The sequence below is a fragment of the Melanotaenia boesemani genome, chromosome 18, assembly GCF_017639745.1.
Source record: "Melanotaenia boesemani isolate fMelBoe1 chromosome 18, fMelBoe1.pri, whole genome shotgun sequence".
NCBI classification, from domain to species: Eukaryota; Metazoa; Chordata; class Actinopteri; order Atheriniformes; family Melanotaeniidae; genus Melanotaenia; species Melanotaenia boesemani.
Genome location: NC_055699.1, coordinates 27,085,204 through 27,104,562, shown reverse-complemented (window position 1 = coordinate 27,104,562; position 19,359 = coordinate 27,085,204). Strand labels below are relative to the sequence as shown.

The 19,359-nt window shown below is 42.2% G+C and overlaps 1 protein-coding gene across 1 annotated transcript in view; it reads right to left on the bottom strand.

Annotated features, from left to right (window-relative positions):
• Positions 1–19,359, bottom strand: part of adarb2 (adenosine deaminase RNA specific B2 (inactive)) — a 248,811-nt gene that overhangs the window by 9,729 nt on the left and 219,723 nt on the right. The window contains exons 5-7 of the mRNA XM_041968539.1: positions 15,985–16,153; positions 7,476–7,624; positions 5,812–5,980 (exon numbers count right to left, since the gene is read on the bottom strand). Of these exons, the coding sequence (XP_041824473.1) occupies positions 5,812–5,980; positions 7,476–7,624; positions 15,985–16,153 (487 nt within the window). The remainder of the gene's footprint in view (positions 1–5,811; positions 5,981–7,475; positions 7,625–15,984; positions 16,154–19,359) is intronic.

The window sequence follows — 19,359 nt, the reverse complement described above, 5'->3', positions numbered from 1 at the left end:
ATCCTGGATGAGACTCGAGTCTAATCTAATTTATTTACAGAGCACTTTCGGCAAGGCAAGGCAGTTTATTTGTACAGCACATTTCATGTACAGTACAATTCAAAGTGTTTTACATAAAACAAAGGCATTACAGATATTAAGAAATAGTTAAAGGAAACAACAAATAGCAAGAATCAATAAAATCATAAATTACATTAAAATGATTAAAAGCAAGATTAATTAAAAAGTTACCGTGATGATTTCATGCATAGGCGCATGAGAAAAGAAATGTTTTTAACCTGGATTTAAAAATGTCTACATTTGGTGAAAGTTTAATCTCCACTGGCAGTTTGTTCCACTTGTTTGCAGCATAACAGCTAAATGCTGCTTCTCCATGTTTGGTCTGGACTCTGGTTTGGACTAGTTGACCAGAGTCTTTGGATCTAAGAGCTCTGCTAGGTTTACATTCTCTGAACATATCACAGATGTATTCTGGGCCTAAACCGTTCTGGGATTTGTAAACAATCAGAAGGGTTTTAAAATCTATTCTGTGACTGACTGGAAACCGGTGTAAAGATTTAAAAACTTGTGCGATGTGTTCAGTCCTTAGTCCTGGTTAAAACTCTAGTAGCAGCGTTTTGGATGAGCTGCAGATGTTTAATGCTCTTTTTTGGAAGTCCTGTTAAAAGACCATTACAGTAATCCAGCCTAGTGGAGATGAATGCATGGATGAGTTTCTCTTGGTCTTTCTGGGAGACTAAACTTTTAATTCTGTTGATGTTTCTGAGCTGGTAAAAAGCTTCTTAGTAACAGCTTTGATGTGGCTTCTGAAAGTCTGAGTCTGAGTCTATCAACACTCCAAGGTTACGAACTTGGTCGGTGATTTTAAGAGCCTGAGTCTCCAGGTGTTTACCAATGATGACCCTCTTCTCTTTGCTACCAAACAGAATAATCTCACTTCTGTCTTCATTTAATTGTAGAAAATTCTCCCTCATCCAGGTGTTTATTTGCTCCAGACACTGACACAGTAAGTCTATTGGGCTGCAGTCGTCTGGTGACAAAGACACATAAAGTTGTGTATCATCTGCATAACTTTGATAATTAATGCTATAGTTCTGTAATATTTGACCCAAAGGGAGTAAGTTGACCAGATGAGGTCCAAGGACTGACACTTGGAGGACTCCACAAGTCATGGTCACTCGCTCAGATTCATAGCTGCCGATCAGAACTAAACAACTCCAGCCCTTTAAATAGGAACTCAACCAGTTAAGGAAAACCGGGATGAGACTCTACTCCGTGGCCTCGGGGCTCTGGGATGAGACTCCCTGGCCTCTCGGCTCTGGGATGTGACTCCCTGGCCTCTCACCTCCGGGATGAGACTCTGCTCCGTGGCCTCTCAGCTCCGGGATGAGACTCTACTCCGTGGCTCTAGGGCTGGGTTGAGACATGACTCCATGGCTTCTTGGCTCTGTGGTAAGTTTCTACTCTTTGCCTCTCCGCTCTGGGATGAGACTTCCTGGCCTCTCGGCTCCAGGATGAGACTATACTCTGTGGCTCTAGGGCTGGGTTGAGACATGACTCCATGGCCTCTCGGCTCCGGGATGAGACTCGATTTTGTGGCCTCTTGTCTTTGGGATGATTCTCTGCTCCGTGGCCTCTCGGCTCTGGGATGAGACTCTACTCCATGGCCCCAGGTCTCTGGAATGAAAATCCCTGGCCTCTCGGCTCTGGAATGAAACTCCCTGGCCTGTCGGCTCTGGGATGAGACTCTACTCCATGGCCTCGGGGCTCTGGGATGAGACTTCCTGTCCTCTCGGCTCCAGGATGAGACTCTACTCTGTGGCTCTAGGGCTGGGTTGAGACATGACTCCATGGCCTCTTGGCTCTGTGGTGAGTTTCTACTCTGTGCCCTCTCCACTCAGGGATGAGACTCTACTCCATGGCCTCTTGGCTCCGGGATGAGACTCGATTTTGTGGCCTCTTGTCTTTGGGATGATACTCTACTCCATGGCCCCAGGGCTCTGGAATGAGACTCCCTGGCCTCTCGGCTCTGGGATGAGACTCTACTCCATGGCCTCGGGGCTCTGGGATGAGACTTCCTGGGCTCTCGGCTCCAGGATAAGACTCTACTCTGTGGCTCTAGGGCTGGGTTGAGACATGGCTCCATGGCCTCCTGGCTCTGTGGTGAGTTTCTACTCTATGCCCTCTCCGCTCTGGGATGAGACTCAATTTTGTGGCCACTTGTCTCTGAGATGATACTCTGCTCCGTGGCCTCTCGGCTCCAGGATGAGACTCTACTCCGTGGCCTCGGGGCTCTGGGATGGGACTCCCTGGTCTCTCAGATCTGGGATGAGACTCTACTCCGTGGCCTCTCAGCTATGGGATGAGACTCTACTCCGTGGCCTCTCAGCTACGGGATGAGACTCTAATCCGTGGCCTATGGGCTCTGGGATAAGACTCCGTGGCCTCGGGGCTCTGGGATGAGACTCTACTCTGTGGCCTCTCACCTCCGGGATGAGACTCTACTCCGTGGCCTCTCAGCTATGGGATGAGACTCTACTCCGTGGCCTCTCAGCTACGGGATGAGACTCTACTCCGTGGCCTATGGGCTCTGGGATGAGACTCCGTGGCCTCGGGGCTCTGGGATGAGACTCTACTCCGTGGCCTTGGGGCTCTGGGATGAGACTCTACTCTGTGGCCCTGGGGCTCTGGGTTAAGACTCTGTGGCCTCTCGGTGCTCTGGGATGAGACTCCCTGGTCTCTTGGCTCCGGGATGAGACTTGACTCCGTGGCCTCTCAGCTCCAGCATGAGACTCTACTCCGTGCCCGCTTGGCTCCGGGATGACACTCTACTTCGTGGTCCCGGGGCTCTGGGTTGAGACTCTCTGGCCTCGAGGCTCCAGGATGAGACTTCCTGGCCTCCGGTTCCGGGATGAAACTCTACTCCATGCCCTCCCGGCTCCAGGATGAGACTCTACTCCGTGGTCCCGGGGGCTCTGGGTTGAGACTCTCTGGCCTCAGGGCTCTGGGATGAGACACGACTCCATGGCCTCTCAGTCCAGCCTCCTCTCCTGTCCTTGATAAACTGGCCCTCATTGACCCTCTCACTTTAACAATGCCCACTGATCTCTTACAGAGATAGAAACAGCTGCTTTTCTCCTGCAGGACGAAGAGTGTCCCCTCTCCCTTCCTGTCACTCTCTTTTTTTGTGAAGTAATTGCTTTCACCTCTGTTGGTGACCCGGGCAGATTTAATCACAGCATCTCCAGACCGGGCCAACAGAATCAGATTGGTGAAATCAGCAGCAGCTAGCAGGAGAAGCTTCCTCTGCTTCTCTGGGCTGAAGCCAGGCGGCTCAGCTGTGGTCTGGTATGGCCCAGTTGGCCCACTGTGATGCTTACCAAGCTAAATTCATGTTCTCAGCTCCTGCAGTGTTTCTGCCAGAGTGCTGGCAGAAACACTAAGACTAGATTATAAAATGATCTCAGATCATTCAGAAAATGTGCAGTGGAGGTTGGAGGCCGCATATTTCTGCTGCTTAGCATTCCATTTGGAATACAACACAGCAACGTTAACGTCCACCGTTCAGCTGGTCCAGCACTGTTTAAACTATAATAAATACTTAGACATCTAATAGACATTAGAATTGTTAATGTGATATTAGCGTGCTAGAGTTAACTCTGATGATACAGCCTCTTATGTCACCTGAGTATTAAAGATGAGTTTTAAGAAACCAGAGTTCAATACTAATAATGAACCGTGGTCACTAAATTCTGATGGACTGTTAAGTGATTGATCTGATTAATCACAGGATAGCTGTGGATTAATGTCTGGATCGTGCCTGCAAGCTGACTGGGATTAAAAGCTTCAGCTGCAACAAACTGGTTTATACTGGAATTAAAAGCTTCAGGTGCTACAGACTGGTTTATACTGGGATTAAAAGCTCCAGCTGCTACAGACTGGTTTATACTGGGATTAAAAGCTCCAGCTGCTACAGACTGGTTTATACTGGGATTAAAAGCTCCAGCTGCTACAGACTGGTTTATACTGGGATTAAAAGCTCCAGCTGCAACAGACTGGTTTATACTGGGATTAAAAGCTTCAACTGCTACAGACTGGTTTTTACTGGGATTAAAAGCTCCAGCTGCTACAGACTGGTTTATACTGGGATTAAAAGCTCCAGCTGCTACAGACTGGTTTATGCTGGGATTAAAAGCTCCAGCTGCTACAGGCTGGGTTAGATAAAAAAAAAAGGAAAAAGATTTTTTCATTTTTTAATTTTTTTTTTAGTTTTCAGGTTTAAAACAGTGAACATGTGAAACATATTTACTTCTTCATACACAGTAAACAGTCATCATCTCAAAGTGTGTGGTGAGAGCCAGTCGGTGAGGATCATTCTGGATATTTGGATGTGTGGATGTAAACAAGCCTGATTTTGGACAAACTGATGCCTCTTCACACAGAAAGACTGTGAAAATGGAGGCGGAGGAAAAAAGCTGCCCTGATTTAACTTCGCCATCTGTCTTCCAACGGCCTGCCAACATGTGGACACACACACCGCTTCCATTGTGGAAACTACTAGTTAGTCACCTCCATCCATCTTCAAAAAGCATCCAGTCTGTTTCACTCTAATCCTGGACTATGGAAAAATCAAGGATACGGAAGCAAGACAATGTGCTTCATTAAAGACACCCACTAACCTCATCATGTCATGCAGACACGTGTCTGTTAAAACAATCTGAAGTAAAGCAATAAACCATAGCTGGTTAACCCTGTACAAAGCAACCACTAAATTCAGTCATTACAATGAGTTTACTAAGTCAAGTCACATTAAAGTAATCAATAATCACTTCCTGGACCACTAGACTTGATGCATGGTGTTGCTCGTGGAAACACACACACATGCATAAAGTAAATATCAGCCTCAATCTGACTCATAAAGCAGATTTTAAAATACTTTATTTAAACAAAGTTAACCTTTCCATCAGTTTACCTTCTTTTCTGAGATTGACAGAAATCTGTAGGTTGATGTTATTCTGTCTTTAAAGGAGCATCAGCTCAGTCCACGAAGTCGTAACTCCAACACCCAATCAGAGACTTACACAGCAGTAAATAACACAGCCAATTGGAGACTTTATGTTATATATTGGCATTTATGTGGTGAACTGGCAACCACTAGGTGGCGCATAGTAACCAAGTAGGTACCGTGCTGTTCCGTTGTTAGTGCAAGAGTGTGTAAATAAAGTTGGCTGCTAAGGCATAGCATTGAAATGCAGATTGACACAGCAAAAACACAATACTTTATTACTGAAAAATAAACACACACAGGGTGTTTACTGCTGATGTCAGAGAAGGGTCGTCCTCTTCATCAGGACCACCTCTAGTACCGGGTCGTCCTCTTCATCAGGACCACCTTCTAGTACCAGATCAGACCCCCTTTTTAATCCTTGGTGTGACAGATGGAACCAGGTGGTGGAAACATTCCTCAGAGGTTTTGCTTCATATTGAAATGACAGCATGTGGTGGTTAAACCAGGACATGTTGGTACTATAGAGCCCAAAGTGGGCCAAGAAAATACCAACAACCATGCCACGTTCAATTTCACTTAAATATTGTTTCTTACTCATTCTGACGCTCAGTTTGAACTTCAGCAAATCGTCTTCACCATGTCTACCTGGCTACATGCTGCCCTGTGATTGGCTGGTTAGATATCTCTGTTAACAGGAACTGGAATAGGTGGAGCTGATGAAGTGGATGATGAGAGTAGATTTAAAGCTGAACTTTGCATTAGTTCATACTCAGTGATAAAAAATAATAATAATAATGTCTGACCTGGTGATCTTGTCAGTGCAGGACATGGTGATGAGCTGTTCCCCCTGCAGAACGCCGTCCCACGTCTGGACAGGCCCCCGGCATCGCACCGGCACCGTCCCCTCGCCGGACTCGATCTTGGTCCGCAGGTGGCTCCGGTGCTTCCTCACCAGGTGTCTGCTGCTGTGAACTGAAAATATGGCGTCAAATCAGCTTCTGTGTTCCTCATCATGTGACCAGCTGGTAACCGTTATCTAAACATGCTATAATCTGCAGAGTTTGTGAAATTCTGCTGATAGTTTATGTAACAAGTGGTTTTAATGGATGTTTCGGTAAGAAAATAACACATTTAGAATGTGTATTGTCTTTAACAGGAATTAAATAATCTTAACCGTCTGTTAATAAAGCAGCTGTTCAGTATTGATTGTCCTATTACTGTAACTATTTTTTAGCATTTTATTCACTATTATCTGAACTATTAGTTAAAAAACATTATTTCACATTATTATTGTCCAAAAGAAAAAAAAAAGCTAAATATTAAAAATGTTCTTCTGTTTGTTTATGAGGTTGTTAAAGAATTAAGTGTAGAAATTTAGGTTAACTGACCAGTAGTTTAGGTTAACTCACCAGTAGTTTAGTTTAGGTTAACTGAACAGTAGTTTAGGTTCACTGACCAGTAGTTTAGTTTAGGTTAAATGACCAGTAGTTTAGATTAACTAACCAGTAGTTTAGTTTAGGTTAACTGAACAGCAGTTTAGATTAACTCACCAGTAGTTTAGTTTAGGTTAACTGAACAGTAGTTTAAGTTGACTGACCAGTAGTTTAGTTTAGGTTAACCGAACAGTAGTTTAAGTTAACTAACCAGTAGTTTAGTCTAGGTTAACTGAACAGTAGTTTAGTTCAGGTCAACTGACCGGTAGTTTAGTTTAGGTTAACTGACCAGTAGTTTAGTTCAGGTCAACTGACCGGTAGTTTAGGTTAACTTAACAGTAATTTAAGTTAACTAAACAGTAGTTTAGTTTAGGTTAACTGATCAGTAGTTTAGTTTAACTGACCACTGAAATGTGAGAGTGAATGTCCATCTCTGAAAACGTTTGACCAGTCTGTTTCGTCCTGTCAAATGAAAATGAAAAAAATTGCCTCCATTTGGTTTAGTTTTTATCTTTAAAGTCACATGACCAGAAGTCCTCTCTGCTCCGTGTTCGCCATTTTGACAACTTCTGATCATTATCAGGATTAATCATCTGATCAAACTAATTTCTGTCACTTCTTTCATTTTTCTAATTTCTCTCATTTCTTGTGGCTTAAGCACTTCCTCTCTCTTCCTCCCTCTCTCTCTCACACACACACTGCCCCAGAATACTGATAGATGTGTGGGAGGGGTGGCATATAGTCCAGATTAGGTTTATAAAATCGTAGGCCAGGAAACTGCCGGGCATACTGTCTCAACAAATACACAATTTATTTTCCGTTGGTAAGCAGGAAAATATGACTCAGTCAGCAGAGAGGTGGCTGAAAGAACGTGACATGAAGGGGAAAGAGAGGGAGGAGAGCAATGGCTTTTACACGGATAGAAATAAAAGATTAGATGAATAAATACCGATGAGAATAAATACAACACATGTGCATTTAAAGCATGTTTGATATTCCAGTTGAAAAACAGAGAGAAGAGTTTAGTTTCTTACGGTCGCTGGTGATTTCGTAGGGTGAGTTGAGCCTCCCGTCTCCACACGGCGATGTGCTGATGTACATGTGGAAATGGACGTTGTCTCTCAGCCTGTAGCTGCTGTCTCTGTGACGGACGAATATCGACTCCACCTCCTCCGGACGTTTACTTTTGGCAGTGAAGAAGAGAAAATGCAAAAGAAAGGAAAGGAGATGGATGAGAGACGAAACATCATTCATCACAACATGGTGGATGGACAGTGAAGGGAGTATTGGTCCGATATCAGGTAGATAAAGGGCCAGTATCACTGATACTGATAATAATTCCATCCATACATCCATCCAACCCCCATCTATCATCCATCCATCCATCCATCCATCCATCCATCCATCCATCCATCCATGTGAGCAAATGTGATTATGGGCCTAGCATTAATAAAACTCCCTTAAAAAGGTAATAACTGCATCTGATTATGTCAAAATATATAAATAAGACTGAATTTCTCTTATAAATATCTTTTTGCAGTTTTTGTTAAAGGTCCCATGTTATGCAAAATTAACAGTCATATGTGTCCTCATAGCCTGTGTATGAGGACACATACTTGCTTGCTCCACTTTGAGCGAATGTGTGCTCAAACAGTTGAGTCTGAGATCTTTCCCTTTGTGACCCTACAAAGGGAAATAACCACTCCCCCAGGTAGTGGATACTGCCATTGACCCGACACCCTGGCTAGCTGAGCCTGCCCTCTAAAATCACAGAGCAGGTGCCAGCAAAAACCAGATCCTCTCCCAGAGAGGGACATGGACAAGCACCACTCATGAACATTTAAAGGTTCAGATGTAGAAACAGCCCATTATCAGTAGAACTCACTAGAGCCCAGTTTGGAATGATTGAAATTAAGGACCAAGGCTGAATTTGGGGTAATACACTTAGAAAACAATGTTGTTGGACCTCCGACACCCATATGAATTTGTTGAAAAAAAATGTATAATATGTGACATTTAAGTATTCACATCATAAATGGGTAAAATTCCTTTATTAGTTTTAGTACATTTAAAATGATTACATTATTGGTTATATGAAGCGTTGTTTTCACGTCCTCAGAAATTAACACTATGCAGTGACAGCTGCACTATTCTAGTAACCAGTAGGGGGCAGTGTAGGGACCAGATGTCACAGGGCAGACAGCGGTAAAGAGGATGGAGAGTTTCAAAGACCAGACCTGGTGTTCTAGTTTAGGGTCCAACTACGATATGTTCATAGCTTTGTTTTCATCCTACAAATCCAGCAACTCTATCTGGTTCTCTAACGCGCCCCCTGGTGGAATCCTCTGGTAACAACCGTAGTACACAAGCCAGGATGAGGACAGTTACACTGAAGATGGAGCTGATTGGCTATGAGGACCAGAGGTTAAATAGGAAGTTTATTTTTAGCTGTAGTATGTGAATATGTGTATACAAAGTCACTGGAGCAGATGTGTTGAAAATAAACCTGCTCAATAACAAAGCATGGTGACATTATTTACACCTCAAAGCTATCCATCATTTCTAATAAAATCCGATATTTAAATACTCTTTAAGACATTAAAAATGACTTTTCCATGTTTATTAACTCAAAGGTAAATCATGTAAAATAGCCAGTAGGTAATAATCCAACTTTTTTCTTGGTTGCAGGAATGATGTAGTTATCACTGAATATTTAAACCAAGCATCATGATGCAAAGCACCGCTGCTCGCCTTATATAACCTCTCCGCTGCCTCCCATGTCCTTTCACAATGTTTAAATATGGCGTTTTTGGCATTTTGTTTGGTCATTTCATTATGACTTATCTTCCCCATTAGCAATTTTACTCAGCTGCAAGTCTCTGTACCTGCCATCTAGCATTGTCCTAAGACAAAAAGTCAGTGCTGCATATGCAAATATGACATTCAACAATCCAGACTTCTATCCACTAATCTGATACATCAGCCTTGCTATCAAGTTCCCGCAGAGACAGAAACATAATATATTCTTATGCACTGGAGGCAGGTAAAGGTGGAAGTGATGCTGGGAGAGACACATATAAAACAAATGGAAGCTGAACCAGCTGAGAGGTGATTCCATGCTTTGTTAGTGTGGAGAGAACACTGGACATATGGCTTGGTGATTATTGAAAAATCTCTTCTGAACAAAGCAGTGCTGTTTCCATGGAGCTTATTATGGAGGAGAGAGTTTTCTGCTGCAGTGACAAGTGACAAGTTATATGTTATTAACCAACGTGTGAGGCATAATCTGAAACTGTTGGAGGCCACTCTGTAAAGCTCTGCAGTCTCTTACAAACGCTGACCTCAAAAAGTGGCCAGAATTTTTATTGTAACCTCATCTTAACACACTTTCTACACAGACGTAAGAACGTGTTTTCAAGAAGATTTAAGCTTTAAACTTTTAAATCTTTCCTTTGAAAATGTTCACTGATAAAGGCTTTTACTCATGGACTGAAGTTATGAAGCGTTCCAGAGATTTTCTTAAACTGTGGCAAATGTAGGCTAAATGTCAGGGAATCAGGAGCATTCATCCTAAACATATCCCACCCAAGTCCTGACTGATTTGTCCCTGAAGGTTCAGTGGGTGAGGTGTTAAATGTGGACATAGATGTTCTGAAGCATTTCTGCATGTTGGTAAAAGTTGCTGCTGAATCTGCTTAATTCATTTAGACAATACTACAGCTCTAAATAAACCTCTCTGATCACCAGCCACTTATTTGTTTTCTTATATTAAAAATAGGCCACATTAGCAGCTAATGCTAAGACCGCAGGCTCCCATGTTAGTAACTAATGCGAAGACCATGGTCTTCCACATTAGCAGCTAACGGTAAGACCATGGGCTCCCACATTATCGCCTTACGCTAAGACCGCGGCTCCCACATTAGCAGCTAATACTAAGACCACAGGCTCACACATTAGCAGCTAACGCTAAGACTGTGTGCTCCCACATTAGCGGCTAATGCTAAGACTGTGTGCTCCCACATTAGCAGCTAACGCTAAGACTTAAAAAAATATTGATGAGTAAACAGACAACATATGTTAAGCATGTTGTAAAAAAGAACACATATATGCATCGAAAGAAAAAGAATGTTATAAAAAAAGTACAGTACAGATTAAGTTAAGCAGGTTATCACTAAAATAAAATAAAGCCGGTGGTTTTCCTAGTTAGACTGACTCATGCAGCTCTAATTTCTCTTCTATGTATCTCAAAAAAGGTTGCAAAGTCTTATTAAATTTGCCAGCTGAACCTCTAAGTGCATGTTTTATTTGATCAAATCTCATATAAAATAGAGTATTCCTGATCTAAAGCGTGTGGGATGGGGGGACGGCAGCAAGCAAGTGGCGCACAGAAAGCCAGAAAGTCATACTGGAAATTGCTCACACCATAAGCAACAGACAGTACACCAGAAAGGGCTATTATAGTGCAGGGTGCTAATAATACTTCCTGGAAAATGGGGCAGCTGTTTACCGATGAAATCACGCAATTGTAAGTATCAAAAAAGTGTCTGCTGAAAAGAGGCAAAGAGACCATACATAAAGAGGTCCTGCGGTGTGCACAGTCTGCCACTGCACTGTCCTGAAGGGAGGGGGGAAACATATGATTTGCATGTATTGGGGATTTCAATAAATAACTGTGTCATCTATAATGCTGGGGGACCTGCTTCCATATTCTAAGTGTTGTTTGACTAAAATATTTCATGTGTATGGCACGGTGTCTAAGGCTAGAGGTGCATAAATTATTGCTGACAGTGAGAACGGGGTAAATGATCTAGCTTTAATAGTGCACCACGAGGGGGCGCCGGCACCTAGATCCTTACACAGCCAATGGAGAATAGATTGAATATTAGCAGCCCATAATACATCTAAAAAACTGGGCAGAGCCATACCACTTAGCACATTTGGACATTGTAAATAGGCTATGCTCAATCGTGGACTTTAATTATTCCAAATTAAGAGTGTCTAGGCGTTTCAAGAATGACATGGGGATATACACTGGGAGGCACTGAAAAAGATAACTAAATTTGGGCAGCACATTCATTTTTATAACATTTATTCTACCAGCAAATGACAGATGAAGACGCATCCAGCGCTCAAGATCTTGCTCTACCTTAGCTACTAATGGATTAAAATTTCCTTTGAAAAGTCTGTCTATACTATTTATCATTTGCACCCCTAAATATCCTAAATATGTAAACTGATCATGAGTAACCTTAAAGGGAAATGAGTGAAAAAAAGAGTGGGCCTGTAAGTTAATAGTAAATATCTTAATTTTCTGAAGGTTTTTCTGAGATTTTACTGAAGTTCTCGAGGGTGGAGAGGACCCTGGGCATAGAGATGTCTGGGTGTGAAACAAACAGTAATGTGTCATCCGCATAGAGCAAAATTCTTTGCTCTAGCTCCTCTCTGTATAAGCCAGTCATTATAGTATCCTGCCTTATTGCTACTGCTAAAGGCTCTATGGCCAATGCATAAAGTAACAGTAATAGGGGGCAGCCTTGCCTTGTTCCATGAGGAATCATAAAATACTCAGAGTTCACCCTATTGGTACAGACTGGTGCTACTGGCATGTAATATAAAAGTCTAACCCATTTAATATATTGTTTCCCAAACCCAAATTTATCTAATGCATAAAACAAAAACCTCCACTCCAGCCTATCAAAAGCTTTTTCCTCATCCAAGGACATAATAAGCTCTGGTGGGGTAGGATCTGAATCATGATAAATTACATTTAAGAGTTGTCTGATTTTCAAAAAAGAAAATCTATTTTTTATAAATCCAGTTTGGTCAGGGGAAATTTCTCTCTAATCTCAATGCTAACAACCTTGGCTAAAATCTTAACATCTACATTCAATAGTGAGATTGGGTGATACAATTCGCAATGGCTGAGATTCTTACTCTTTTTTTTAAATTAAGGATATCTATGTCTTTCTTAAGGACTGGGGTGGTGCACCTAATTCAAGGGATTCATTATACATGTTCAGCATGTGAGGGATTAGGTAAGTTGAAAATTTCTTAAACCCAGATGGGAATCCATCTGGTCGCAGACTCTTGCCACTCTGAAGTGTTTTAATAGCCACATTCAGTTCTTCATCATAATATGTTCTTGGATTCTTCACTAATAGTGATATAGTTCAAGCTTTGGAAAAAAAATTGTCAAATGTGGGGAAGGGTCATGCTCAAAACAATATATTGAACTTTAGAAATCTCTGAACATATTATTTATTATTGTATTGTCATATGTGTAACCTTCAGCTGTTTGAATCTTTGTGATAAGTTGTGAAGTTCATTGAAGTTGGTGGGCAAGAATCTTACTGGCTTTGTCACCAGATTCATAAAATGTGTGTCAAGATCTCCAGACCATGTTTTCTGCTGCACTGGTTGATAAGGTCAAATTTATTTTTCTCAAGCAGCAGTTCCTTCAATAAGTCAGGCAAGTGGAGTTTGTGTATGTCCGTTCTATGGGCAGTTATGCCTGACATTTTTTGATTAGTTTGCTTTTTGTTATAAGATATATATTAAATTATTTGGCCTCTTATATATGCTTTCAGTGACTCCCACAGGGTTCTACAAGAGATGTCTGGAGAGGAATTAACCTCAACAAAGAATCCTATTTGGTCAGCTACAAAGTGCACAAATTCCTCTTGGGACAATGAAATAGAATTAAGTCTCCAGCAAGGTCTAGGAGTATTGTGCACAAACCAAAAAGTGGCTGGAAGAGGGAAGTGGTCTGACATGCCTATGGCGTTGTATAATCTTTGGTTGAAGAAAGTAATCGATAATCTACTAAAAAATAATCGATCCAGGAAAATATCTGATGCACCTGAGAAAAATAGGAACAAGTCAGAGGAGTCGGATTCATGCTTCACCACAGATCTGAAAGAACGTAATCTTTGAAACAAAAATTAATTTACTTGGGCAGGTTTAGATAATTTGGAGGGCTTAGATGAGGACCTGTCAAATACTGGATTGAGGCAACAGTTGAAATCACCACCTAGAATTAAAAAGTGGGAGTCCAAATTATGTAAACTATATAGCAAATCAGAGAAAAACTTACCATTGTCCCAATTAGGTGCATAAAGGTTAGCTAATATCACAGGAGTGTTAACAATATGACTGATAACAACTATATAGCGGCCCTGAGGGTCTGCGATGATGTCTGAAGGGGTGAACTGCAGAGATTTATGGATCAGAATAGCTGTGCCTCTTGACCTGCTATTGAAGAGAGAAAGATATGATTATGCTAACGTCTGTGTATCTTCGTGTAATCCGACTTTTTAAAATGCCTTTCATGCAGATAAGAAACTTTTAATCCCAGGCTATCAAGGTGAGAGAGAACCTTATTAAGCTTGGTGGGTTGCCCCAGCCCATGGACGTTCCAACTGGCAAATGTTATTGATGATCCTTTGGGGCTTTGTAACCTCCTAAGTAAGTACTATAGAATAAAGCTGTTATATAGTATGTCCTGATACCTGTACATAATTTGACCTCCACTTGAATACTTCATCTCAAAAAATCATCTCAAGAGATGTACTTTGTAAAATATCAAACAAAAACAAAGCAAAAATACACCAAGGCATAAAACAGAAAAAAACAAAACAAAAACCACCCCTTGCACCTCTCCAACATAGGTGCACATAATATCCCATCATATTTTCTATTAACATAAGAGTCGCAAGCTAAAGGTCTGTTTTACATATTATCTACAGAACTGTCTAAATTGTTAAGAGAATAATGAGTATAAAGTAAACCGGATTTATTCTCTCATTACTATAGCCACACATTCAACAGCCATAAAATGTGAACATAACTCAGCAACACTCTCAACAACACTCACATGCAAGTGTACATTATATAATGTTTCATTACACACCACATCACAGTGCACAGCCAAGCATTGTGTTCAGAAACACCAAGTAATATACAGTATTTGTCCTGCTGCTGGTAGTTTTATTAATCTCACAGTGTCACACAGGACTATACGTGTACCTTGTAACAAATGATGATAGCAGGAAGGAGAAACATACCTGCCTGCTGTCCATGCATCTAAGAGCAGCTATACTGTTCCATAGTGTGACAGTCTTTCAAAGACCAATGTCCAGAAGGAGATGGCCAGTACAAAATGACTGTGATGCATGGCTTGTTTTCATTAGCGGCTGTACTTCATGTCCAGGGGAAGAGGATGCAGGTTGTGCTAGGGCAGGATCCTCGAAGGTATGTTCCTTATTCCCCGGTAGAGTAACACGAAGGGTAGCCGGAAACCGCAGCCCATACTCGGCTCCCTCTACGGATCCCAGCTTCTTTTTTACTTTTCCAGCCACTGCCGTAGTGTAGTCGGGATAAATATGGAGTGTCTTCCCTTTGTGCATCAGGGTGCTCCGAGATGACTTACGCAGTATTTCATCCACCATATGTGTGTAGTGCACACGCACAATAAGCACACGCAGGGTGTCTCTGGGTTTTGGTTTCGTACAGTGATCTGTGGGCTCTGTCCAGCAGCGGGGCTTTGCTCAGGTTTAGGATGTCTTTCAAAAGTTGAGACACAAACTGTGTAGGCTGACCATTCCCAGCCCTTCTTTAATACTCGTTTGCCACAAATTGTTTAACCTGGAACGGCCTTCCAAGGCCTTCCAAGTCCTTCCAAGTCCTTACATTTCGCCTGCAGATCCATCACATCACCTTGAAGGTGGGAGATGGTGGCGCGGAGCTCAGTAGTGCAGTCACCAGTGTATTCATCAGCTTTCTCCAGCTCCTTCAGTCGGGTATCATGTGAAGTTAATGAGGCCAGCAGGCTAGTGATCGCTGCTAATAGCTTACTCCTCACCAAGTCAATGTCCAGTTTAATATCAGCATGCAGTGTCTGAACGGCTGCCCCAATCTTTGCATAGAGAGTGTCTTGGAGGGAGTTTAGTGAGTCAGAGAACATCTGCGGTGTTAGTGAAATGCTGCTAGTCGATCCCTTGAAAGTAGCTGAGCTAGCCACTGCAGCCGACGACGTGTCTGATTGAGCGGTGCTACATTGTTGTTTTGCCAACTGGTTTTGAGTATTTGAAGCTGCCATTGTTTGTAGTCTTAAAATGATTGTTTTGGCATTTAAATGACACAAGAGACACATCTACATTCTAGCTCGCTCAACAGCACCCTCCTAAACAGGGGAATATTGCATTTTAAACATGGATGTAGACGAGTCAGGTCAGATTATTACAGTAATCAGATTACTCCTTGTTATCAGATTTAGACTGTCATGTAAACGAGCTCAAAGTTAATTTTAATGCATCTGAAATAATCATCACTGATGCAAATATCGTGTTTTATTTTATGACCCAAACTCCCAAAAAGATCCAGTTAAAGCCAACATATGTACTAAGAAAGCAGAGGTCAGTGAAGACAGATCAGTTTTACCATAAGTGATGAGTCATACTGCTACCTTTCAGACAATGAAGACCTGGATGGTGTGGGAAGGAATCAGGGTGTAAACAGATGTTAGCTGCAGAGCAGATCTGTTACCTCAGGAGGAGCTCGAGTTGGGAGTAGAGGAAGCGTAGTAGAGCTCTCCGAGCTGTGACCTCAGCATGACAGTCGTTCACCACGTGTCCTTGGTCGCTCAGATACTCCCCGTTGATGCATTTAGTGCCTGTTGATAAGGCCACCACCTGGGCGTGCCTCAGGTCCAAATCTGTGGAACAAAAAACAGACATACGTTGGCCTTACTGGACCTGTAGAACCTTCTATTGATCCCGTTGGTTCCTGCGGTCACGTGTTTAATGGTATGTTTAACACCTGCGGCATGTTCTTGATAAGGAATTTTATCCTTATCAAGGGTCATTTTTAGACATAATTCCAGATGATTTCCAGGATCACAGTTCTCTGGGTTGGGAAAAGATGCATTCACTGTCTGCACAGAGAAATCAGTGATCCTGTTAACCAATCACAATCCCTCAAACAACTAAAATTACACATTCTTTCTGTCGGATGGAAAATCTCTTTCTGTTTCCTGAAAAGTGAAAACACTGCCCTGCAAATATCAGTAGGTACAACAGAAGTATTATTTCTGCTTCTCTCTTTGGAATCTGTAATATCCTCACTAAGGTTTGTGAGAAGTCTCTGCAGTGAAATCATTTAAACCTGTATCGAGTCTTGAATCAGACGTTCCAGCAGAATAAACTGGTTTTAATCATTAATGGAAACACAAGATCTGGGTGCACATGCTGATTTTCACTCAGGAAAAAAAAAAAATTGCCACAGCTCAGTCTTTCTTTTCAGGGATAAACATGGACAGACAGCAGACACATTCTGGACCACAGAGATCTGGTCATGCTCCTGCTAACAGGAAGACCTGATTGGTTTAGCCATCATCCTGCAGCAGGACCAGGAACTGAAGCTTCATAATTTCAAGCCTGGTTTTAGCCAGTCACAGTGGAGATATAGTAAACATTTGGAATCTTTTCTTCATGGAAAAATATTCCAGACTAAGTATTTATGTCAGACAAAGTATGCCTAATCTGCTTCTGTTAAAACAGACCCGTTATGTGTGGGTTGGGGTAACCTTTTATTTGCCACAGCTTTTCATTTAGAAAGTTTTTATTTTCTTTTAGAATTTATTTTCCTGCATATTTACATTGACAGTGATGATGATGATGATGGTGATTTCTTTTCATGATCTACAGCTCAGTGTGCTGCCTAATGAATGAAATGTGCTGTATAAATAAATTTCACTTGGTTCAGGATGGAGGAATCTAGGAGAAGATCTGACTGGTTTACATAGCTGGATCTTTATTTTATGAACTGGTTTATATGAACACAGTAAACTGGACCAGTTCAAAGAACCTCTAAACTGTAAATCTGATGGTAAAACTGGTCCCCACAGATTAAAGACTTTCTGTAACCAGACTTCGGTTTAAAATGAGTGATGGAGGAGATGGAGGAGACAGGAGGAGGTGGTGGAGAGATGAATAAAATATATTTACATGATAAAGTGAGGCAACATACAGCTGAAACTTGACTTATTTTCCTCCATAAATTACAGGTTGTTCATAATATATTTTAATAATTGCAAACATCTGGATCTTGGTAGTAAAACATTATTTATAGGTTATTCTGCTGTTTTTTTAATGGCCTGTTCCAGCTGGAGACCGGATTGTTCTAGAGGTAGAAGCTGGACTAGGATAAACTGAGGTTCCCGGTTTAGACTGGTACTGGGGACCAGATTATTCTGGATGTGAAAGCTGGACTAGGATAAAAACTGAAGTTTTCAGCCTGGAGCTGATGCTGTTCTAGTTGGAGCTTCATGTTTACACTGAATGATCTGATGCCATGAATCAGATTCCCTGTTTGTTCCTGTTTACCGTATGTTTTTATTTACTCGTGTGTTAACAGCTTCACTGACTCATCATCCTGCAGCAGTGATTAATCAAACACGGCAGCTTAGTGTAACATCAGCCGGGGTCAGACTACCTAAGCACATTCTGCTACCTTTTGTTCTAAAGAGGACTGGTGAGTACTTATCAGGCTTCAACTGAGAAAAAAGTAGGTTAGAAATGACAAAAACATAAAAATTTCTCTCCTGTCATGACTTCAGCTATTAGCATTCTCTGTAAGCAGCCCAGCTCCCTCTAAGGGATTTTAAAGCAAGTTCTAAAAGGTAACAGACTCTCCCAATTTCATTCTCCTGCTTTCCCTCGCTGTTCCACTTTGCGATTGTTTAGATCAATTTTGCAGTGGATAATTTCTGCTGCGCTGCTCGCTATCCTCCCATGAAATTGGCACTGAGGTTGCCTTCAGTTTGCAGGGGGGAGGAGTAGGAGGAGGAGGAGGAGAGATGAATGAAATTGAGAGGAAGAGGCCAAGCCCCACAGGCCGTTTTAAAAGCAGAAATAATCGGTGGAGACAAGATGGCGGAGGTGAAGTGAACATGCACCGGGATGGGCTCTCCCAATTGCTTTTTCCTTTTGTGCCCTCAGACTATCACATAGCTTATGCGGGAATCCCATTGACCTCCGTCATCCAAGCGAAACACAAAGAACAGAATGTAAAACATGCCTCGCCTGCTAAAAACATCGAAGACCTTAGCATACCTGCTTTAACGCTGCTGCTAGATGACCTTCGCCAAGCCCTCTCTGCAGACTTCAAGATGGCCATTTTAGCACTCGAGGGTAAGCTTGAAAATATCAACAACAAAGTGCTGGACCATGGCCAGAAGATACACTCGAATAAAACGGCAACCTACAGGATGAGAGCTTGTTAAACCTGGAGGCAACATGCTCCAGGCTAACAGCAAGAAATGCTAAACTGCTAACAAAGGTGTGTGAACTGGAGTCCCGGAGCTCCCACAATAACATTGGGATAGTAGGTTTACCTGCAGCTGTTGAAAGCCCTAAACCCACCACCTTCTTTTCAGAGCTCCTGATGGAAGTTTTCAGCCCCAACGTTTTGGATTGACCTCTGGAATGCGATAGGGCCCACCCAACCTTGGCTGCTAAACCAAAGCCAACCAAAGACCATGACCCGACATAGTTCGGTTACACAGATACAGGGTGAAGGAAATAATAATTTGAGAGGCCCGATCCAAGAGAGGCTCACTGAAATATTGAGGCCCACCCATTGTGATCTACGAGAATTACACACCCGAGGTGATGGAACAGCTGCATGAATACCATGCGGTAATGTCTGAGCTTTACGAGCCGGGCTTTAAACCCGCGCTGTTGTTTCTTGTGAGGCTTGCCATTACAACTAAAGAGGGAAGTAGGAGAAGGTTATCTTCTGTCGTGGAAGCCAAAGCCTTTGTTAAGGCATCCTGTTCAGAGCAGACGGCTGATCGTGATGGCGTGAGGTTGGTTTGTGGCTAAATAGTCTGCCTGCTGAGACTGTTCTTTTGTGTTTTTT